Source organism: Pipistrellus kuhlii, unplaced genomic scaffold (assembly GCF_014108245.1).
Source record: "Pipistrellus kuhlii isolate mPipKuh1 unplaced genomic scaffold, mPipKuh1.p scaffold_m20_p_18, whole genome shotgun sequence".
NCBI lineage: Eukaryota > Metazoa > Chordata > Mammalia > Chiroptera > Vespertilionidae > Pipistrellus > Pipistrellus kuhlii.
In genome coordinates this window covers 7,506,979-7,530,865 of record NW_023425493.1, presented here as the reverse complement: position 1 = coordinate 7,530,865, position 23,887 = coordinate 7,506,979, and the positions used below count along the sequence as shown (strand labels likewise).

Below are 23,887 nucleotides of genomic sequence, written 5' to 3'. Positions count from 1 at the left end.
CTGTCATCCATGGGCAGTGCCCGTAGCATCCCGGGGCTCAGGGGACGGGGGCCTCAAAGCCGGGGCCAGTGGACGGTCTGCGTGACTCCGGGGAGCTGGGAGCCGAGAGCCGCCTCCCTGCCTCCATGTGTGCACGCTGCTCCCTCCGGCCTCCCGCCTCCAGCAGCGCTCACACTTCCTGATTTCCTTCTTTCTCTCTCTCTTAAAGAGACAGGCAGCTGGGCCGCGGCAGCCACCCTGGCGGGCGGAGAAAGATGCTCTAAGTTCCCAAGTGGAGGCGACAGGACAGAGGAGCCTGAGCCGCAGAGCGGCTGGGCACTGAGGCTGGGCAGCGGCGGTGGGCCTCGGGGTGCTGCTTGGGCATCTCCCACAGTTCCCTGGAGCAGAGGGGCTGGGGGCTGGGCCCAGAGCCCACGGAGCAGGTTGGGCAAGTTAACCAAGGGGAAGGACCAAGTTCCCACACCCAGGAGCCCCAGGGAGGGTCTGACTTACCTTCCCAGCAAGCACCGGGGTCCAGGTGATGCCCTTCAGTACGACCTTGAGCACAGCACCCACCCCTCCCAGACAGTTTTGCCATCCAAGGCATGAGGATGGTAACATCTGCTCCGCTGGCGGTGTGGGCGACGTGGGACGATGTGTCTGGGAGTGCTTGCTGTTAGGTCTGATCCAATAATTGAATCCGTACCCCCTCCCCTGGGAACTGACCTGGAGACCACCTCACGGTGGACACCCTCTTTTGCTGAGACCACATTCCACTTGCTAAGACCATTACCTTCCCCCCAACCCCCAAGACCTGCCCAGATTCTCTGCCCAGAAGAAGCCAACCTAGAGTCCTTTAAAGCCCCCGATTCCCCGGGGGGTCCCTGGGTGCCGGTGCCGTTCGGGGGGCTCGGCCACCTGGTTTTCTGAGAGACCGAATAAACTCAGCATCCTCTACCCCTTTCAGCCTCGTGCGTTCCTCCTTCGGGGACTCTGACGCTTGGGAGACAGGGAAGCCCTTGCAGACCGCACTGAGGCCCACGCCTGCAGGACTTTGCCCATGACCTTCGGAGAATGCAGGGCTGGACCAGGGGTGCCCGTTCCCTGCCAGGTCTCAGTGCCCCCAGGCCATCTCCTAGGAGCTGCAGAGGTCAGCCCCGCCCTCCTCACTCTGAGGTGGCAGCTGGAGGAGAAATGGTTAAAAGCAGGAAATTCCACGTTTCTAGAGAATGTCCAGGGACTTTCCCAGAGCCACACCTGGTGGTTTCCTCCGCGGCCCCACCCCCCGCACGGTGACACCAGAGCTGAAAAGCCCCTCCCGCGCAGAAAGGCACACCAGCTGTGACCGGCAGCCACAGGCCAGCTGCGGGGCCCTGCCCAGAGCTGCTTCCCCGGGTTGTCACAGCGGAGGCACCAAGAAATTCCTCACTGAGATCCTCCCGCCCTCCGCCAGTGTTCTCCGGCTCGAACTGCGCCTCCTGGGCCCTGGGATTCCCCAACCAAAGCGCCGAATTGCTGATGCAAGAGCCCCCTGCCCTCTGACAGTGCCAGGGAGACAAGGTCACTGCTGTCTCAGGACCCCTGAGTGACTGTCCCGAGCTGAGCCCCCTGCTGGCCCACCGGGGACATGCAGCCTTGGCGGTTAATAACCTTCCTTAATAAGCCACTGAGGTTTGCAACATACTCTCTCGTCTACCCCTAAGCGTCTACCTAGTTTTCCCTGGGGAACATGCTCAGCTCTCAGCACCCTGCTCTCCTCTCTCCAGCAAGCCCGTCTCTCTTCCCAGAATCCTCAAAGCAAGAAATGTGTGTGTCTAGCACCTACCAGGAAGCAGACACTGTGTGCTGAGGACACAGAGGGGAGTCCTCGGTGCCCCCCGGACAGCGTGGTGAATGCTGGGACACACGCTGCAGCAGGGGGTGGTTCTGCGGACCTGGCACGGGGACGGGGGCACAGAGAGGAGGGGGGCTCGCCAGAAGAAAGGATACCCCGCTTACTTTGGAGAAACGAGAGGCAGGCAGAGAATTAGGGGTCAGAGGTGAGGCACTGCAGGCAGTGGGAGCACGTGTGGAGGCACAGGGGTAGGAGAAGGGGGGGGCTTGTTCAGGGCACCGTGGTTGCTGGGGGGAAGTGGACGAGGAGGGGGGAGGGGGCGGGAGTGAGGGGAGCTGGGCTGGAGCCCTGCGAAGGGGCAGTTCCGCTGGGCATCTCTGAGGTTACGACCTCTGTGTGGATAAATGAATGTGTGTCTTGATGTGGTTTTGAGCTGCTGGCCCCAGTGGGCAGCACGGCCACCATTTCATCTGGTGGCACAGGAGCCTTGCGGGTCCTGATGGGAGGAGGGACTGAGGGAGGCGTCACCACATGTTCCCAATGGCTCTGAGGAGATTGAAGTGGCAATTCAGAGGCAGGATAAGGACCAGAGGTGGGAAGAGGGGGTCATATATATATATATATTTAAATTGATTTCAGAGAGGTAGGGAGAGGGAGATACAATAGAAACATCAATGATGAGAATCAGATTGGCTGCCTTCTGCATGCCCCCTACTGGGGATCGAGCCCACAACCTGGGCATGTGCCCTTGGCCAGAGTCGGACCTGAGACCCTTCAGTCCGCAGGCCGACGCTCTATCCACTGAGCCAAACCGGTTAAGGCAGAGGGGATCTTTATGGCAGCTCTTGAGGGACAAGCTCACATCTGCCTTCTACGAAGGGAGGCTGAGCGCATGCTGGGGAGAACTGGAGCTCTGCCATCGTGGAGGTTTGAGTCCTGACTCGACCACTTGCTCTGCACGACCTTGAGCAAGCCATGGCCTTTCTCATAGGGTTGGTGTGAAACAAAGCGAGATGAAGCGCCTGCTACCTGATGGGCCCTAAATAAGCACCGGCTGCCTTCTCTGTCCCTACGTGGCTGGGGCCCGTTGGTCACAGCTGCCTCGCCTGTCCAGAGCCTACAGGGGGCAAAGGATCAGGGTGGGTGGGATGAGGAAGACCTGGGCAGTGTGACACGCTCAGTCATTGATACCGGGCAGAGGGACAGGGTTCAGGGCCCTGCTCCTTGCCATGTTCACCAGGCGCTTTGGTGGAGGAGAGACAAGCCCTGTGGCCAGCCTGGCACCCCTCCCAGCTCCCCCAAGCAGTGGGAAAGGGGCTGTGGGAGCAGCACCCAGAAGGAAGAAACCAGCCCTGAAGCACCATGGGCAGGGTTGGCATGAAAAGTGAGCATTTCATTCTCTTCATTCTTCAAACCTCCTACTCACCATTCTCTCCCACTCTCTCGGCTAAGGCCTTTGCCTTCAATGTCACTGAAATGAAAGCAATCAAAAGGGAATTCCCTCTTCTCACCCCCTCGCCCCACTACTGCCTGCCTTGCACCCTCCCAGGAGACAGAAGTGCCTCTTCTCTGGCCCTGGCCAACCCCTTCCACCTGCTCTGCCCTCGCACTCGCATATTCACTCTTTCCTTCCGGTGGGGCCCTGCCCTGGAGCGGACATGCACCTACTCTGTCCATTTCAAAAACAAAAACCCGGCCCTTGATGCCTTCTGATGCTCCATCAAAACACCCTTGAATGAGCTGCCAGGAGCTCCCCGCTGCCTCTTCCCTCCCCATTTGCTGCCAAGCCGACTCATTGCCCCTCCTGTCCAGGGCACTTTCTTCGCTGCCTCCTCTGACCCACCAGCATTTGCGGCCGACCCCTCCCTCCTTGTTCAAACATTCCTTCTCTGGACTTCGGTGACTTGCTCCCCCAGCCATCTTCCTCTGTCACTCGCTCCCTCTGTCTTTGCTGGCTCCTTCTCTGAAGGATTTCTAATGACTGATACCTTCTCGTTTTCCCATTTTTATATTCTTTCTGGGACTCTCAGTCTGAGTACGTCTATAATGTAGTAGTTACTAAATTTGTTTTCAGGTATGACTTGTCCCCCAAACTCCACATTCATGTATCCAAGAGTCTGTTCGATATTTCCACGTGGATGTCCAATAGTCATCACATTACCAGGCCAAACAGAATTCTTGATGAGCCGTACTCAGGCACCACCTTCCTACATGGTTTCATTCTCACAGTTAATCTTTATTTTGCTTATTTCTCTCTTCTCCCTGAAACTGGAAAGAAAACTCCATTATCCGCTTCCCCTGCTCAATATTGTGTGACACTCCTTGGCACACATGGAACTTGAAGTTTGGTGACTGACTAATGAATGAGCCTTTGGCTTACGTAAGACACCAGGTCTGCTAGCTCTCGAGTAAGAGGAAGCTCCACAGACCTACCTGTGGACTTGAGCATTTAGATGATGAGACAACCAGAGACTGTTTCCTCAGTCACACCCTCCTGGTCTTCCTTGGCGTCTCTCTGGATGGAATGGGCCTGTGCTTCCATTGTGTTGTTGTCACTAGTTTCCACCAAGCGCCCATCAGAGTATGGAAACTGACTTAAAAGAATCCCAAAAGAATAGCCCACCTTTGCCATAGGGCTCCCTGAAAAGATTTTTTGGTCCTTTGCTCACGTCTTCCGAGCAAGTTCCACCTCATAGCTCGTCACCCACACCCCGAAGCAAGAACTCACCCATCGCATGGGGCGGCAGGAGAGTCAAGAACAAGTGACCAGCCAGCGAAGCCCCAGCTGCAGCTCTGCCATGAACGCGAGGGCGGGAAGAGGACAGCCAGCAAAGGCAGGAGCAATAGATTTACAAATCACAGGTGGAGGCGTCGCCCCGCAGGGTGGGCCGCGTGTGGCCGGCCTGGAGGAGGAGTCCTTGTGTTCGGTTGAACACCGGGCACTCCCTCCCTTGGATAGGAGGCTTCACCCACCCCCAGGGCTTCTGGTGTTTGAATACGCCCACTGCCCACTACGAGTGTGAACTGGGGCTCGAGGATGCATTTAAGTGGTTATACTTGAATAACATCAACCTTGACCTTATGATTAGCTAGAATCAAAACCTAAAGGGGCCCTAACTGGTTTGGCTCAGTGGGTAGAGCGTGGGCCTGCAGACTCAAGGGTCCCAGGTTCGATTCCGGTCAAGGGCACCTACCCAATAGGGAGTGTGCAGGAGGCAGCTGGTCAATGTTTCTCTCCTCTCCGTAAAAACTCAATAAAATATATATATTTTAAAAAAAAGATAGTGATTTCATTAAAAAAACAACAACAACACCACAAAAAACAAAACAACCTAAAGGAGAGAGAGCATTTCTGCAGACCTCCCGCCGCCCTGGTACTCAAGGCCAACAGCCCAAGCATGTGGGTCAGCTCTCCTAGAGGCAGGGACTGCCAAGGGCAGTGACGATGGGCTTGGCTTGTCAAACTGAAACCTTCAGTCGCCCTTGGTTTCGGCTGGCAAAGCCTCCAAGCAACTTCACAGGCTCCTTCCCTCCGAGTGAGAAATCTGACTGGAGAAGTGAGAACGATGCTCACTGGACACAGGGGAGGTGGGGTCTGTGGAGGGGATGGTTCTCATGGCAACAGACCGCCCAACGGAGAGCGGGAAGACTTCTACACAACCTCTCAGGTTCCACACCAATGGGAACGCCAGGGGGAAGATCCACATTCTAAATGCACCTGTGCTGGCCTGCCTGCCCGGGGGAGGGCGAAGGTGGTTGGCTCCCAACACCACCTAATTCCTCCTTCTGTTGCCAGGCAGTGCTTCGTTACCACAGACACGCAGAATCCCTCCTGGGCAGCTGGACTCGCGGAGTGGAGATTTCAGGGAGGAGGGATTGTCAACAGCAGCACTGAAACCTAAAAACGTATTTTATTTCGAAGTTGTGCTTTGGATTTTCCCCAATCCAACATCTGTTGAGTGACAGTCTTAGGTTCCCACAAAGCATCTCCAAGCATACATACAGTATTCCAGTTATCAACACTATTTAAAGAATATACCATTGTACACAAACGTGACATACACGTCAGACGCCACAACATTGCAATTCCCTGGAAGCTCGGGCTTCTCTTCGAGGTGCATCCACACCAGCCCTCCCAGCTGTCCGTTCGTCCTGCTGCTGGCGTCTCTCCCGTCTCCTTGGGGAGAAACCAGGGTGCCCTGAGGAGGTTGGCTGAGACCAGTGTTTCCAGTTTACAGGCGGTTGGCTGCAAACTCCTCTCTTGTTCGGAACTGGGATGCTGGTACCCCACCCACGTCTGTCCCCCAAAGACTGACCCATCAGAATCCACACCAGGAAGAGGATCCGTGCCTCAAGGGCCAGAGCGGGGCTGTTGGAAACACTACGCTGGTTTAGGCAAGCCTGTCCGAGGAAGGCTGGTCTCCCTAGGCCCGGGGTGGCCAGCTCCTCTTGGCTTTTCGGTATAAAAATCACAGTGTGCAACCTCAATTCCAGTTGACCGCAGTGAGCTCTGCCAAGAAGGACTCTCCTCTGGGTTCCCAGTCCTCTCGACAGGACCATCTCACAGGTGTCAGGAGCACCAAAGGGGAAGACATCTGCTCCCAGAGCGGGGGGAGCAGGTGACCATTCACACTGTCCAATTCATGATGCAAATCAGCAGACGACACTGACCCAGGGGACGCGGACAAGTCATGTACAGGGCGGAGGAGAGAAACAAGGTAGGGACAACAGAATAGGCCGGAAGCATTGTCATTAAGAAAGCTTTGCTTTCCCTTTCCTAGAGAGGATGCACCGGAGGGAGGAGGATGGGCAGGTATGGGTACCAATTTGGATCAGTTGGATTAAAAGGAATGTACAGTGGAGGGCGGGGATCCATTTTCAGCAAGGAAGTAGATCCTCGGATACGAGAGACCCTGTTGGCTCAAGACCTGTGGAAGTCCAGGTGATAGACAAGGACTGGCCACCAAACGGGCAACGAGAGCCAGGACTCCAGGGGGCTGTGGCTGCTTCTCAGAGGCTGTCTCACTTCCCTGAAGGAGCTCTTGATGTCTCCCTTTTGTCTCTTGGGATGGTCTTCCTGGTGCTGCAGGTTCTCCTTCTAATGAGTGATTTCCCACAAAGCTCCTCTTCTCCTTCAGGCAGAATGGGGAACAGCCTACCACTTCCACAGAGTCGACTACCAACTGCAAAATGCTGGCCCCAAAAGAGCTTCTAGGTTACAGATGAGAAAATTCAGACTTTTTCCTACCGGAATGACAACTCACCATCTCTCCTGAACTACAGGAAATAGTAAGGCTAAAAGTTGTAGCTCTAGAACCGAAAACAGACAAGAGGAATGAGTTTCGAGTTTAACTCGAGTAGATATCTGAGATGCAAGAGCCTGGAGTGTGACTGTCTGTTCCCAGCTCTGGTTCTGGGACAGCAGGATGCCAAGGGTGCTGGGATCACAGGCACCAGGTTTGGAGACCGGCTTAAAGCAGACAAGGGCATCATTTTTGCTTTTTGGAGAACTAGAAAAAAGTCCAAAGAAAGGCCAAAATATTCAGCAACCAATTTTTCTTAGATTCAGGCCTTATGAAGATGTTAATGCCCGCCCCCACCCCAAGGTGGTGGGGACGGGGGGGGGGGGAGAAGGGCACAGTTCTCTTGGTTGTCGTTTGGCTAAAAGAAAACATGTTTTTAAGGAGAAATGTCTCCTTTTAATGTACCTGGGGCTCCAAGCCCACTGGCCCCTAAAGAGACCTCATAGAATAACCAAACTAGGGGCTGAACTTAGAAGACGTTTTCATTTGGGAAAAATTTTGGGGCTAGCAAAGCTGAATTTAATTTTTTAATAGAGGAATAAATTCTATGTCTTAAGTGCCCAGATGAGTGGGAGGAAAAAGGACTCATTTCTTACCTTTTTCCAAACCTGTCATAAATGCAATAAGACTCTCTTATAGGACTCTTTACCCTAAAAGGAACCAGCTATAAAACCGTTTTATATAGGAAAATGTCTTATCTGGAAAATGGTCCATCAGAGACAAAGATAGGAAAGCAAGAAATGTCTATACATTCAGGAAAACTGGAGAAGTTCCGTAGTAAGACTGAGTTGTAGTTCTAGATGGAGGAGGAGCAAAAGCAAATACCAAGGACTAGCTCACACCAGTAGAAAGAAGACAGAGTCTCTAATCCCTAAGCAGATTACAGGATCGCGTCCCATCCTGCTATATGTCATATGATGGAGATACCAGTCTAGGTTCTCCAGGCCCAGACAGATTTGTAATGGAAACAGAGACCCCTGGTGGCTCCTGTGTGAACTGTCACAATAACTTACAAAGAGACTGGTCTAGGACCAGAAGCTACACATGCCAGAGACTAGAAAAGCCTGTGTGTGTGTGTGTGTGTGTGTGTGTGTGTGTGTAAAACGAAGAATGGACTACATGGACTATATGATTCTCTATAACCAGTACCCAAAACAAGACGTCACTGAGAGCGGGTTGTCCGTAGCTGACCATCTGGTTAGGCATCCCGTGTGAGGGGACTGAGCCTGGAGCCCATGTCCTCATGGCTTGCCTGGCCAGATTTCACAGTGACCTGATAATGGAAAAATCTACCTCTGGCTAACCTAAGAACAGTATGTACTGCGGCTGGTTGACTTACGACGACTGGGGGAAGCAGAGGGCAATGGGAAGGGCCGGGCAGGGTGATAATGAGAGCTTCATTCTCAAGATTTTGGGTGTTGGGAAGGCTAATTCCTGGAAGAACAACTTAAATCTAATTTTCAACTGAAGTCCCCAAGCTAGTTAAATAGGAAGAGTTTAATAACAGTCAGTCCCTGCAGTCCCCTTGTCTAGAACAATTAAATTATATTCCTCAGACAGTACAAGACTTGTCAGTGGACTGTGGGGAAGCCGAGGAGTTGACACCAGGACTAGTGGCATTTGTTTTGGGGAAGACAGTGGGCTTGGGCCGTGTGGCAGGAGGCTTGACCGGGGCAGCCATCTTGACGGACTTGACAGGCCGGAAGGCGCAGGCGATGTCCCCAGCGGTGCTGGCACTGCGCTGGAAGGCGGGCTCGGGGTCCTTGAGGAGCTGGGTGTGCAGGGGGCTGGAGGGCTCGGACGTGGGGGCCACCACTGGGGAGGTTTTGAGGGGCTCCAAGGTGTCCAGAACCACGTCAGGGGTGTGTTTGACGCTGCTCTGCCGCTCCAGTTCCCGCAGCTCGTTCAGGGCAGAGTTCATAGTTGCCTCAATATCCTGCAAAACAGGAAAAAGGAGGTGAGGCAAATGGAGGGAGAAGTCCCCCAGGATCCTATTTCAACACCATAGGCCAGATCGTGGAGAAACCAGCTACAATGAGATGTCCAGATTATTTTACTTGGCCCAAATCCTTGAACATATGAATGTTCAGAATGTGGGGGGAGGGGACAAAAGGATTTGCATTATCATGAGATTCTTTTTCCTTTGGAAAGAGTGGTTGAGATGTTTTTAGAATAGAGTCATTGGATTTTAGAGATATGTATTGAAATATTGAAATATTTATGGATGAAGGATTTAAAGAATCCAGCGGGGAGAGAAAAGGTGGATGAACTAAGACAGTGGTCGGCAAACTCATTAGTCAACAAAGACAAATATCAACAGCACAGTGATTGGAATTTCTTTTGAGAGCCAAATTTTTTAAACTTAAACTTCTTCTAACGCCACTTCTTCAAAATAGACTCGCCCAGGCCATGGTATTTTTGTGGAAGAGCCACACTCAAGGGGCCAAAGAGCCGCATGTGGCTCAGGAGCCGCAGTTTGCCAACCACAGAACTAAGAGAGTGGGCAGGAGTTTGGTTATAACTACATGGGATCATTATGTAATTCTCTCTACATTTGCATATGCTTGAAATTGTACATAGTGAACTTTTTTTTTTAAGTGGTAGAGATGAAGTATGATCTTTGATTTCTTGGACTCCAAGGTCAAAGGGTGAAAAGGTTAATTCTTCTTCCTCAAGGGCTGAGGAAAGGGCCAAGAGCCCTGGCACTGAAGATTCATCAGATCATCTCATCCACCCCGCTTCCTCCCGCTCCCCGCCCCTGCATGAAGCCATTTCCTCCTACCCATCACCAGGAGAGGGCACCAGAGTTACCAGGAGGGGAGCCAGAGCCCACAGGTGAATCACCTTCAGCAGGTCACAGTAGAGCACTCAGCTCAGGGACTCAAGGCAGAACCAAAGGTCCTTTGTAGGCAGCCAGCTGCCTCCCAGCTCCTTCCCTCCTCCCCACACTGTGTGTCAAACCACCACAGGGCTCTTCCCTTGGAATTAGGCTCATATTGAAAGACTGTATGTGCTAAGCAAAGGCCCCTGGCTAAGGTGTCTGTCCCACAGGATGACCCGTGTGTTCTGTTGACAGAGACTCAATTTCACGTTTCCCTAGGATGTCCTCAGACCTTAGAAATGCTCAGGAAGAGCTCCATTGCTCTCCACGGCCGCCCTCTGCAGCTAGAGCCTGTCCCGCCATTATTCTGACTTCCGCTTGACCTGGCCAAAGAGGGAGCTGGGAGGGTTCCCACAATGCAAGGCAGACTGCAGCCAAGAGCTTAAGCAGAGGCACAGAAATAGAAGGCCAACAAAGCAAGACATCTCGACCTGGAGCTTAGTACTGGGCTTACCAGGTACACATTCCCTGAGCGGAGATCCACAATTAAGCCAAGAGAGACCACGCCCAGCTGCTCCTGCCCCCTAAAGGGGGGGCGAGGAGAATCTCAACTCAGTTGAGACAGGAGAAGGCAACAATGAGCCCTCAGTTCCTACCTGGTCTAATGAAAATTATAGAGTTGGGAGAGACGTCTGAATGAGCTGCTTGGAGTGGGCCTGGTGGTCGGATTTTTAGAGGTGGGGACGGATCTCTAGTATTTCATGGAAAACAAAGGCTTGTCAGTGTGGCATAAACAAGGAAAGAAGAGCCCAGTCACCACGGAACTCATCTCCACTGCATCTGGAGATTTGGGCTGGAAACCCTTCTGGCTAAGCCCCCCCGTGTGGAGTACTTTGGGGCCTCCAAGACGAGGAGCAGATTGTTGACTGACCATCTATTTACCGCTACGGACTAGATATTAGCCTTAGGAGATAGAATCATAGGCAGAGTGATACAAACATAAACTGACAATCAAAATACATCCAGAGACATGGATCCATGGAACAGCCTGACAGTTCTTGGGGGGAGGGGAGTGCTGGGGAAGGGAAGAGATTAACCAAAGAACATATATGCATATATGCATAGCCCATGGACAGACAACAGTGTGGGGAAGGCCTGGGGTGGGGTTGCAGTTGGGTGGCGGGACTAAGGAGAAGGGAAGTGGGGGACACCTGTAAGAGTGTCAACAATAATATAGCGTGGCCAGAACTACATCTGAGCCTCAGCACTTGGGCTGAATGGACTCTTATCAAAGCACTCCGTCTGTAACTGGCTATACAATGACCACAGCCTTGTAGATGGCCCAGGCCTGACCCAGAAGCCTTGGTATCCTTTCATTTCGTCTTCAAGTTCTTGGAGGGAGAGGGACCCACATTTCTTGGAAAGCTGTCCTATCAGGCCCAGATGTCCGCTAGTCCCTGAACTCAGGATATGATGTATAAAGCAGTGTCTTTCCAGTCATGTCATAAGTAATATGGGCGCACTAAGCAGCAGTGACAAGGATAGACTCATGCCAGCTGCTTGTCCAGGAGCCCCCCCGTTACCTGTGCAATGACCTCAGGATCCATAGGCCGATGGTTATTGAAGCTTTTTGACCTCCCAGCGGTCACCGTCTTCCGAATCTGCGGACTGTCCAGCCGGTTCTTCAGGGATGAGTGGCGGCTGATGGAGTTGAGGCTCCCGTGCCCACTGATGGAACACTTATCTGGCCCTTCCTTGGGGAGACTCTGGCTCATGATGGGCTGGGAAGATGGGCGGCAGCCAGCCCCCACCCCCGGGGAGGCAGAGTCTGTCAGAGAACCACTCAGCCCGTGGCTGTCACTCCGAAATGTTTTCCGGATGCTCCCCGATTCTGGCCGCTTCCTTTGCCTTCAATCACAAAGAGAGAGGGCAGGGTGACTAGGGAGCCCTGGCTCCGAGGACGTGAAGACAGGTGAGAGGGACACGCTGGCACCCAGGGACTTCCGGAAGGAGAGGGACACAGAGAGGCTTTCGCCACGTCTCGGTCCCCCTGCCACCCCAACTGGACAGAGAAGTGGGTACTTACTTGGCAGTCGTGGGCTTTGAGTTCGCAAGGTGGAAGGTACTGCTGTCAGGAAAAATGTCTGGTTAAGTGAAAGTTTCTAACGGGAAAGAGATGCGTGGAAAGGCCCCTCTATTACCTGCTTTGAGCAGAAACCAGGCCCCAGGGAGAGAACAAGGTTCACCGTCACCAGGGAGGTGGGGAATTGCTGGTAAGAGGAGACTTGACTTTTCCAATTGTAGCCTCTTTCTTCCTCCGACTACAAGGCCACAATCATTTTGGGCTTTGGCAAGAGGCTGTTGCTACTCATTTTGCAGACATGGAACAGAAAATTTTTTCAAAAGGCTGCAATGTTGCAGGGTTAGGGCCAAGCGTGTGCGTATTCTTAGGGTGGAAACACATCGACGTGACCCTGAGTCACCCAGCACTGGGCTGGACCTTGGCTCCGTGTCCACTGGTTTCAGACCACTGAGGCTCTCCTACGAAATGGTTTGGCAGAGTCCAGCTTAGTACATGGGTGTTGCCTACTGCTGAAAATTCCATTTTCTTTTGCAATTAGATACGAAAGACCCTAATCTAAGAAGCAGTAGGACTTCTGGTTTGGGGTGGCAGCTGAGCAGCTTTGATCTGAAATCTATGAAGGGAGATGGGGCTGAGGTGGGAGCTGAGGCTGTAAGAAGGTAGGGGTGGACCTAGTCTACGAGGCAGGGCCAGCATTCTAAGTCTGTTCTCTTAACCGGTCAGGTCTTCCTCGTTGTATATCCACAGGGCCTGGACCAGAGCCTGGCACAAAGCAGCTTTTCCATGTAGCTGCCTGCTCAGTAGTTTAGAGGTGAGAGCCAGCCATTCTTGAGTGGAAAAAGGATGTTCTCAGTGTCTTAGGGAGCACAGCTGAAGTAACTTCTCCACCAAGTCTTCCCTGGCACCCCTTCTCTAACAGAAGGCAGAGCCGACCATGCCCTCCTGCACTGCTTTTTAGTTGCCTGTCTGTATGGTAAGGACTCGGCAAACTGAGTTCTGAGGCCAGGGACTACCTTACTCCTGGGATGAAGCAGTATCGGCACTTGGCACAACAGTAGGTGCTCAATCAATGTGTGCAATTAAATTGAAATGCCACACCCCAGTAACTGCTGACTTCCTTTTCCACTCGGTGGCTGACTCACGAGGCGAAAGCTGCTGAGGAGATTTGTGGAGAGGCTGGTGCATGCCAGCTCCTGGCCAGGCCCTAGGGATGTAGAGGGGAAGACAGTTCCTGGTTGCAAGGAGCTCAATCCGATGGTGAATGTGAGTGAGTTTCAAAAGACACTCAGACTGTTTTAGGGGCATACAATAAGGGCACCTAACTCAGCCCTGAGGAACTAGGGGTGTCAGAAAGGCTCCCCCAAAGAGATAAATCTTCGAACTGTCTTGAAGGGACAGGAGGAGGTAACCAGGTGGGCCTGGGTGAGAGAGAATCTGGGGCACTCAGGCAGTGAGGGGCCTGAGGAGGCATGTGTGGAGTAGAAGCTGGGGCAGGAGTTATAGGCAGAGACACTCCTGAGGACATGAGTGGGGGCCGGTGCCCAGGCAAACCATGTTCTCCAAATACCCCATCCTGACGCCACCAAGCAAGGAGCTCAAGGGAACGCCTTCCACCAGATGCTCATCCTTTAACTACTTCAGCTAGGACTCTGTACAATTCCTTTGTACAAATGGTGTTATATGTATAAATATAAATAACAGTTTAAAAATATGTACCTAACTGATTATTTAACTTTCCCTCCACCAACCCTGCCTTGATTTCTGGGCTAATAACAGGCTTATGACCTTATGATTATAGATTTATAATTAACATAGACTTGTAAATAGGGGGGGGAAATGTGATTAGCCCACAATTACTTTTTACTAGCTCTCCCTCCCAGCAGGGCAGTACGCTGGAGGGAATGAAATAAAGTCCTCAATCATTTTTACTGGCCTGACTTCGATTACAACTGCACTCAGTGAGCTGAATAAGCTACTTACTAACTTTGAGGGCCAAAGAGACGAAGAGCCACGTGTCCCAACCACGCCCCCTGCTACCATCTGGTTGGAAAAAAGCCAAGAGATCTGGGCGACCTGGTGTGGTTTAACAACAACAAGCATCCTTTATTCTCCTTCCAGTTTCAGTGTCCAGAGGCTATGGTTAACAGGTTTTCAGTGTGCAAATCATTTCATTCCTCCAAAGCCGGGGGAATAAAAACTGCGCATCATCTCCAATCCATATTCATCGGGAGCGCCCTGGGGCTCGTCCTCCTGCTGGCATGGGGCCAAGGTTCAGGGTCTGGCGGAAAGAGGTCTGTAGGCTTTGGGACTTGGTGTCTGGCCCCTTGAGATGAGATTAGTTCTCCAATAACCTGAATGTTTCGAGGGGAGGCAGCGGCACGAGGGCGTGGGATCCCTCTAGGCAGCCAGCTCGGGGGTGGGTGGAGTTAAACCCCCAGGATGTCGCTAACAGCCACAGTGAAAGCTGGGGCAGAGGTAAGAGTCTGCTGGGCAGGAGTGGGGATCTGCAAAGGGACTGAGAGGAGAGAACACACAGGGCGAAAGCAGTAGGGAGAATGGAAAGGTCTTGCCACTGGCGTGAAAGGGCAGAAGGGAGGTAGGAGTGAGACAAGGAATGAAGAGCTCAGACAAAGCTCTCCTGGGGGCGCAGGGGGCGCCTTTCCTTCACGGGTGCGTGCAAGACGGGGTGTACGTGGGTGGGGGACACAGACACGGCCATGTGAATAAGCCTCTGGGCTCACGTGAGCCTAGAAGACACACAGACTTCAGATCTGTGCACAGACAAGGCCAAGAAAGACATCATCACAGACTATTACTGGAGTAAGAATTGGAAAAGAGAAGGCACCTCTGAGAACAGTATAAAACCAAGTTGCTTAAAGTAACCAAAGCTTTGGCCAGAGCTGAGCAGTCAGATGACCAGGGAGGGTCTGGCTGAAGCGGGACGGAGGGAGCACCTTCCCAGGCAGGACGGCAGCCCGGCCCGGTGCCAGGCTGGGGAGGCCTCCGCCCGGGCCGCCCTGCAGCAGCGAGGAGCACATGCAAACTGCTGGGCCCGGGAGCTGCAGCCCCGTGCAGCGCAGAGGGTGAGGCTGGGTGTGGCAGAGTCAGTCAGAGGAGCAGAAAATGAAAAGCAGCGCTTACTTGTTGATGTTTGCAAGATAAATATCGGCTACATGACCCCCACTGGGACAGCTGGCCCCCGCTCTGGCTGTCACCTTTTCTTCAGGTGGCTCAGACATGACCTCAATCTCAGACTTGGGGCTGGACCTCTCCACGACACTGTCCTCGCTGGGGGAGAAGGGGCAGGCGGGGAAAACAACACAAAGAGCAGTGTTAAATCGGCAAGATGGCCCCCAAACACACGTTACCCCGCGACGGCTCTGAGGCTGCAGCGACTAGGCTAGGTCTGCGAGCAGAGGCCAGGACACCTGAGGGCATTGGGGTGTCGTTTAAATAAAAATAAATAATCCCGCTGAGCTCGCCTGGAAAGCTGGGCTAGGGGACACCTGGATTCAAGGCACTGCCTTCTACCCACGCTGCCATCCTGAGGCAGCTGGGCCAGGGCCCCTCCTGGAGGAGGAGGAGGAGGAGGCCAGTCCCGGTTGCGAATTATCTGCCAAGATCCCGGGTAAGGACAGTCCGCTCTGCGTGGCTCTGGAGCTGCCGGCTTTGAGGCAGGACATCCAGCCCTGCTCAGAGCATGCCCGCTGGTCTCTCCGCTGCTCTCTGGCCCCTCTGGCTACTGATGCCAAGGAAAAACCCTTCTCCCCCACAATCCATCTTCTCTTGGTCCCGCAGTGAAGCCATAACACTAAATTTGGGAGGGTCCTGTCCATGCACAGATGGCCACCGGGTTTGCGATGTTATCAACAGAGGAAGGATTTCCCCGCAGAACGAGTTGGGGAGAGGCTGGGAGGGTGCAGACTCGTTCAGGATATCAACCTTTAAAAAATAATATCAAGGGACGGACTAAACACACTGACAGCATCATATCCAAGGGGAGGAAGTGGGGCAGAGGCAGGGCAGAGGAACAGGGTGGCTAGCGGGGGCACAGGAACACCCTTCCTGCCTGGAGACATGGCTTTAGAGAGCGGGAACCAACCAGCAGCCCATCTATGAAGCCATTCCCTCTGTTCCCTGACATCTTTTCCCCTCCCTCCCCGGCTTTCTCTGTGTCTACCTCATCTGGGTTAAATGGATTTGGTCATTTCCACAAAGCTGCCTAAGCTGGCTTTCTCCTAGAAAAGGAACTTATTTTCATTTCAGTGGAAAGACGCCAGCAGGGGTCCAACAGGTTAGGGTGGGCATAGATACTATTTTATTATTATTATTATTATTTTTTAAAGGGGGAGATAGAGAGGAAGATATTTCCCCAACCTGATCTTTTCAGAAAGGAAAGTGGTCAAATAATAATCCTCAATATCACTCATCAGGTGTAAGTGGGAATGAGCGCTCTCTGGCAGCAGAGGAGTGGTTTCCAGGGGGAACACAGTGTGGTGAGAATCAAAAACAATTCTCCACTGAGTCTGGGGTTGGTCTCCCTCATCCCCCGTTGGCTCCAGAAATGGTTTCCCTCCCACAGGGCAGCCAGGGAGCCCTAAAGATGCAGGGGCCCAACGTACGTGTCTTGAACCACGATGTACTGATGGGGGATGAGCCCGTCGAGGCCATTGTGCCGGCCTTCCCACCAGTCGTCGGAAGCCCGCTGGTACAGCAGCAGGGATGCCCCCTTCTTGAAGGACAGCTCCCGGGCTGTCCGGCCCACGTAGTCAAACTTGGCAATGGCCTCAATGGGCTCACACTCTGCGAGGAGGGGAAAGGAAGGAAACACATGTTGCTGGGACTCACAGACTCAGGAAACTGAGAGGAAGCGCTCAATGAGCTGAACTTACAGTGGTGGGAAGATAACCTTCTGCGAAAAATAAGCCATGGATAATATTTAAAGCAGGTAATTCCTGTGTAAACTGTGCCACCATCTTGAGCGCAATGTATGCCCTTCCTGGCCTTTGTTCATGCTGTTCCCTCCACCAGGAATCCCTGTCTCTCTCATCTGATTGATGAAACACATGAAGTCACAATTCGAATATCACCTGCTTCCTATAGTAACTTCTCTGGCCAACCCCTATCACTGAACTGGCATACTGTATTTGGAAGCATCATTTCTTTTCTGATTATAAAATAACTAGAGACCCTCGGGGGATGTCAGAGGTCCTGGTGCACGGATTTGGCCCAACCCCCCCAGGCCAGGCAGAGGGACCCCATCAGACTTATAGTATGCATATAAGATCTTTGGTTAATCTTTTCCTGCCCTCCCCACTTCCCTCTGAGATTCATTAGTCTTCCATGTTTCCAGGCCTGTGCAATGAGCGTCTGCCCCTTGGTGGTCACTGTGTGTTATAGCAATTGGTTGAACGGTGGAATGGTTTCTTAGGCTTTTATCTATCTAGATTCCGTGAATCACAGAACATTTATCATTTTATATTTTAAATAATTTATTTATGCTATCCATTCTCCCTAGTAGAACATGATATTTTAATTTCAATAAAGAGAAAATAAGTTGCCCAATCAACTTTCTAAGAAACAAAATATAGAAATACATTTCGTGGACAATATATGGAAAAAATGTACATAATTGTGATTAGAAAAATAAAAGGGGTTTACAAATGTAATGCAGTTTTACTTTTGTGTGAGCCTGAATCTTGTCTATTAAATGGGGATAATAATAGTGTGTGTGTGTTTTATTTTCTTCATAAAATTGTCCTGAGGAGTTAATAATTTTTTTTAAATGAATTTATTGCCCTAGCTGGTTTGAATCAGTGGATAAACCATTGGACTGTGGACTGAAAGGTTCAATTCTGAGCACATGCTTGGGTTGTGGGCTCAATCCCCAGTAAGGGGCTTTCAGAAGGCAGCCAATCAATGATACTCTGTCATCATTGATGTTTCTATTTCTTTCTCCCTCTCCCTTCCTCTCTGAAATCAATAAAAATATATATACTAAAAAACAAATAAACAAAAAGAATTTATTGTGTACAACTTTATAATCTGACATCTGCATACTCTATTGTGTGCTTACAACTAGAAGTCTACTCCCCTTTTGTCACCATATATTTGACCATTTTTACCCTCTTCATCTCCCCTCATTCCTTACCCCTCCAGAAACCATTCTGTCATCTGTATCCATGCGTTTGTTTTTTTGTTTTTTGGTTTGTTTGTTTAGCAATTCGTAAAAGTGCTTGGCCCATCGTAAATGCTGTGCATGTGCTAGCCATTATTCTGCACATTATACTACACATTTATTTATATGCCTACTTTTAGAGAAAGGATTTGAGGTGTGTTATTCAGAGTAAATGAAAGAAACTCAATCTGGGAATTTAAGAACCAAAGTGAACCTAAGGCCAAAGGCCGAGACTTCACAGGAGGCAGGCCAGAGAAGGCCTGCTACACACCCTACTCTCAGTTCTGCATGGCCTTGGGCATGGCACTTGACCTCTTAACCTCAGTTTAAAAAAAAAAAAAAATAGAAGCACTATCTATTTCACCAGAGATTAGGTCATAAGACATATAAAGCCTCTAGCATTGGTGGGCCCACGGCAGGCTCTAACCAAATACATATTTCTCTAGTTCACCCACTTTCCTCCCATGTGGCAAATCATCATACCGATCCATCTGACATCAGGGCCTGAATAATAGCCCTAATGTTTTCTCCTTTAGAGCTGGCTGAGGATCGTAGAATTCACTGCAAAGGCGGGAACTGGGAAAGCCCCGCAGACTGTGCCATTTTGTTCTTATGCCCAGAAAATTCTAAGGCCCCTTGTCAGCTGCTGAGCCTTCCAGAGCCCCAGAGATCCAGAAATGGGGCACGAAACTACTGGAAGGAGAGGGAAAGGTGCTGGCTGGACAGTCCCTGGTAATCACTGCTGAGGGGCCCGTGGCCGGCAGCTGTGTCCACATCCCGACGCAACCCCCCAGGCCGCAGCGCCCGCAGGTCTGCGCTGTCTGGAAAGGGTCAGTCTTTCCAGCGAGTAGACGTGAGAGCGTGTGGTTTCTGCATCCTCACTCCCACTCCCCTCTGGCTTCTGCTGGAGTCTTGGCACCCAGCTTCTGTATTCCCGGGCTTATTGCTTTTCAAACGAGCTCTTCACTTTGGTCTCTAGCTCCCTGGCGGCAGTCTGGGCTGGGACAGGAACTGACATGCTGGCGAGACAAGGAGCTGTGAGGTGGGCGAGGGCAAGGTGTTGGGGCAAGAGGTTGAGGGGCGATGAAATGTCTAGTCTTCACCTCTGGTCTGATACAGAGACCTCTCTGTCTGAGAAGGTGGGCTGCCTCTTTAAGACAGGGAAGGGAGGCAAGGGTTTGCTGCCTGTGTGCAGGGGACTGCTGGGGGAAGGCTCATTGGGAGCACAGGATGGCCTCACCCGGGTAGCCCCGCGGACCCCAAGCAGGACCTCGTACCGTCATCACTCGTGTGGTGCTCCGTGCTCACATCCTGGGTGGAGTCTTCAACCGACGCTGTCTCTCCGTGAGGGCTGTCACTGCAACAGAAGCGAGAGTAACCAGGCTCAGCGGGCTCACAGAATTCTTTTCTTCTTCTCCCACAGCGTCCTCTGGCTCAGGCATGGAGTCTACCTCATGCTCTCTCTATCCTGACTGCACACTACCCATAGACGCCAATAATGACCGAGAAGGCTCCTGAGGTTCCTACTCCAGCCTGTTACAAAAGCTGCAGACTGCTTGGAGTATCTTGACACAAGCGAACACCTTTTCAATCATAATTTTTTTTTCAAAACTACAAAACAACCCAACTCCTCAAGGGCTGTTTCTCTGGGTGAATTAGTTCCTGGAGGGAGCACGGTGGAAGAAAAACACTAGGCTTTAGTATCAGATACAGCCGGATCCAAAAACCCACTCTGACACTTGGGAGCTGTGTGGCCCCTGGGCAAGTTACTGGTCTCTTCCAGCTTCAGTCACCTAATTTATAAATGGTCAGAATAGCTCAGGGTCATATGAGGATTCGGTGAAAAAAGAGGGGGTGATTGATAAGCAGTACTTCCTTTCCTTCTTTCTCAGTCTGCTTGATGTCTCTAGGACGCCTTGCAGTTTAGCTCCTCCAGGTACTGGAAAGGAAGTGGGAGGGGAGCCACAGAAATGGATGGGAAGAGGAGTCTGCTGCGGGCTGAACTCCGCAAGAGCACAAGAGAGTCAGGTCAAATTCCTGAAGAAATTTATTCTGTCTAGAATCATCCCTCAGGAATGAGGATCAAGAATGGCCAGGGAAGTTACTAGGAACGTCGTTTTGCCGCCTGATCTCCTGGCTCGTGGCCTTCAGAGTGCTTAGTAAGGTAGAAAACCCCCGTTCATGTCTAACGGTTCTTTCTCTGGCACATGGTAGTAATGAGTGAGTCTTTCCAGGGAGTTCTATGGAAGAATCCCACCCTTGCAGCCCCACCACCTGGCCTCACCACCCTTGCAGCCCCACCGCCTGGCCTCAGGGTCCACCTTTGAGCCCATACCTCTCCCTTCTCATGGAATGGGTCCTTCACTCCTAGAAAGGTCCTCCAAAACCAGGAGACCAGTTCAGCATGAACCCCGTTAGGAGTCAGTCAAGTCCAAGGAGGTTCTCCAGGCTCCAAAGAACATTCTGGGGTGCATGAATGGGGATTCTGCTTTGTCCAAAAATCTGGGCACAATTTTTCACTGTTTTCTGGGCCTAAAACCCACTGATGAGTTTGGTGACATTCTGGAAACCCTTGGGATGCACAGGACAAAGGCTCACTTTCCTGCAGGACTCCAAGCCATCCACTAGGGGGCAGTTCTCAAACTTCAGAGAGCAGACTTTAGAAGGAAGGTAAAACAGGAATTGGGAAGTTTCAGCCCCAGAATTTCTGATTCACTAGGTCATTTGCATTTATAATCAGCCCCACGTGCTGTTGGTCCCGGGACTCCACTTTGAAAACCACTGCTCTAAGGTAAGATGTTTTCTAAGGTTCCTTCTTGCCCTAAAATCCCATTTTCCTCACTGTACGCCCACACCCCAGCAATACCCCAGGCCCAACCCTGTGGTCTCAGAAGCCACCCAGCAGCTGTCGGGAAAATCCGTTCCGATCTCAGGGTGGTAAATGTGGTGAATGGCCTCTCCTCTTCACGGTCATGGGGAGGCCTAGTGGCCTGTGCTCCCTCTTCCTGGCTGTCTGGGCTCCTGGCCACTTTCCAGAATCCCTGGACTCTAACACCCCTACTGCCACCCCTCCCTCCCCCACCTCCTTCATGGCCTTAGCTCACAGTACTGGCACCTCTCTCTCCCCAAAGGAAAGGGAGCCTTCTGAGTGGGTGTGAATCCAGGGTTGAGATGGTCCCTTTAACCCCAAGGTCATTTACTCTTGATCCTCCAAGTACCTCTGGCCTGAGGCCCAGGCCGTCCTACCCAGGCTATGGTATAACATTCCCTGAGTAATGTGTGGTTTTCCAGAGGCTGCTAATAAATGTTGGATGTATAACAAACAGCATGGGGCCAAGGGGAACACCTTGGAGAGAACTGGAGGAAGATGTCCTCCTGCTTGCCCCTGGAGCCTCCACCCCCATCCCCTGCCGGGGTTCCGTCTGTTCCACTGGGCTGGGACCACGGGGGAGGGGGCTGTGAGGGACCATGTCCTGGGGTAAGCCCAGCCTGCAGTGGTTTCATATTTGAGAACTGAGGGCAGACTTTAGAAGGAAAGTAAAGCAGGAATTGGGAACATTATTCCATAGTTTCCCAATACTCGTGCAAGTGGGAAACTGACCCTCCCAGTCACATGTACAAGGACAGCTCCCTGGAGCTCCTCGGCCAGCATGCTGAGACCTGAACAACCTCCCCCATCCCATCACCCATCTGTCAGTGACAACAAGCTTTCTCTCTAGCTGGCAAGCCGAGGTTTCTCCAGCCCGGACCCAGGTACTGGGGTCTGCAGGACAGTGGAGAAGACCAAGCAGATGTCAGTGATATTTTCATGATCACCACACACGGATGTCCCTTTCCTCACGCCCTGAGCAGGGGATCAGGGACAAGCATGGACCCATCGGCCTCTAATGAAGTAAACAACCTCCCTTATTCTCCCTACCTCAGTCCACAGCAATGGGGCTGGCTGAATTGGTTCCAGATGCTGAATTAGGATGGAATCTGGTTTGGGCTGGCTTATGCTTTCAGCCCAGGCTGAAACATTTTTAGGGGAAGGGAGAAGGGGGACGGGGAGAGGAGAAGGTAAGGGATGTTAGGGAGTAAAAGAGAGAGGCGGATGTCTGTGTTTAGTGGCAAACTAACATGGTAAGTGGTTTCCTGGTGGCAGTGGGTGGTGCCCTGTAGTAAAGGACGAGAGATGAGGGTTGAAATCCCCACTGTGGGGTGGCCTGCATGGCAGTGACTTTATCTGTACAATGGAAACAGTGACTCAGTGTTTGTCCAGCGGGAGGGCCTCTGTGCCTGGGATCCTGTCATATCTCTGCTCCCAGGCCAGGTCATGAAAAACCTCGCTGCACAGAATTGAATCCCACTTCGGGGTGAAACTGTGCCAGCCTGCTGAAAATGGAGCTTCTCTCCCTTCATGATTTTCTGAAATCATCCTAAATGGTCATCTTACAAATGCCCAGCCAGCAAATTATGCCCTGTATCTAAGCCTTTCCCAATATGAAATTCCCCGGGAACCGGGACAGTTTCGAGCACCATGCACAGCAGAGCAGAACTCTGAGAGACACTGGTGAACAACTGTAGAAAATCCCCTTCCCTAGGGAGTAGTATTATTACTATTATTACTGTCATTATCTCTCAGAATGGTCCTTCACCACTCAGAATCATAAGAAAGAAAGGTGGCATGAAATGGCACTTCCTTCATAGGCCGGGTCAAGGTGGGGCACTGCCTACACCAACCCAAGACCCTGACAGCCTGAAGAGCCTGGGAGTGGGAGGCTGGGCAGGTCTGGGTATTTCCCTTTGGTCTTGCTTGGCCATCTGGCCCCCAGGTCAGTGTGGGTGTGTGATGCCCTCCTCTCCTCCAGCCCTGGCGCCCTACCAGTAATCCTCCATGCTTCCTCCTCGGCTGTAGACGGGGCCTTCCAGCTCCCTGGGGTTTGGGAAGATGTTCTCATGCTGGATGATGATGGTTTTGATCAGCTCGTTCACGTGGGCTTGGCAGGACACCTGGTCGTGGCCCTCAGGCACTGACATCAGCGAGGGTCCGAAGCAGATGGCGAGGTTGTAGGGGTCCATCATGTTCTCCTCACTGAACTGTGACAAACTGGAGGAGAAGGAAAAGGGTGCAAGCTGGAAAGCATGCGCATGAATGCCCAGGAAACACAATCACAGGGGGCACAGCCAAGAGCAAGAACAGAAGTTCTGCAAATTGCCACCTGCTTTCCTGGGCATCAGAGCCCTTCTGAAATGTTGGCAGGAGGGGAGGATGTGGGAATGACCACCACGATGGTCATTCAGGGGTCAAGGAAAGACAAAGCAGAGTACCTCCTTGCATGTTTCATCCCCTCTCTCTCTAGCTCCCCGATCAAATTCTACTTACCATCCCACCCCAGACCTTATCCACCAAATCCACCGTGCATAGCTGGATACTGCTCCAACAGATCCTCTAAGCTGACAAGGCAGACGAAGACCCCAGGCTGGCCCGGTCATAATAGGGTTAGAAGACACAGGCATTGTGTACCTTCTTCCCCAGAAAAATAATCAAGTTATTAGGGATATTCCATTCTAAGATCTAGGCTTATTTTGTTTAAAAGCCTATCGATTAGCTTTTATATCCCATCAAGCCAGTGGAGTTCTTTCTGGAACAGCTAATGCAATTGTTTTTCATTTTCATAACATCCTCCTCTATTATTACATTCAGGAT

The 23,887-nt window shown here is 51.8% G+C and overlaps 1 protein-coding gene across 16 annotated transcripts in view; it reads right to left on the bottom strand.

Annotated features, from left to right (window-relative positions):
• Positions 1 to 5,705: 5,705 nt before the first annotated feature.
• SRGAP2 (SLIT-ROBO Rho GTPase activating protein 2) overlaps positions 5,706 to 23,887 on the bottom strand; it is a 222,602-nt gene continuing 204,420 nt past the window's right edge. For 2 of the 16 annotated variants that reach the window (XM_036442547.2, XM_036442549.2), the window contains exons 17-23: positions 23,063 to 23,287; positions 19,476 to 19,558; positions 16,643 to 16,823; positions 15,162 to 15,308; positions 12,024 to 12,065; positions 11,521 to 11,845; positions 5,706 to 9,052 (exon numbers count right to left, since the gene is read on the bottom strand). In XM_036442547.2, coding sequence (XP_036298440.1) covers positions 8,669 to 9,052; positions 11,521 to 11,845; positions 12,024 to 12,065; positions 15,162 to 15,308; positions 16,643 to 16,823; positions 19,476 to 19,558; positions 23,063 to 23,287 — 1,387 coding nt within the window. In that variant the 3' untranslated portion in view covers positions 5,706 to 8,668. Of the gene's footprint in view, positions 9,053 to 10,593; positions 10,689 to 11,520; positions 11,846 to 12,023; positions 12,066 to 14,100; positions 14,593 to 15,161; positions 15,309 to 15,335; positions 15,963 to 16,642; positions 16,824 to 19,475; positions 19,559 to 23,062; positions 23,288 to 23,887 lie in introns of those variants that run through there. The other 14 variants (XM_036442548.2, XM_036442551.2, XM_036442554.2 and 11 more) reach the window with 11 other exon arrangements.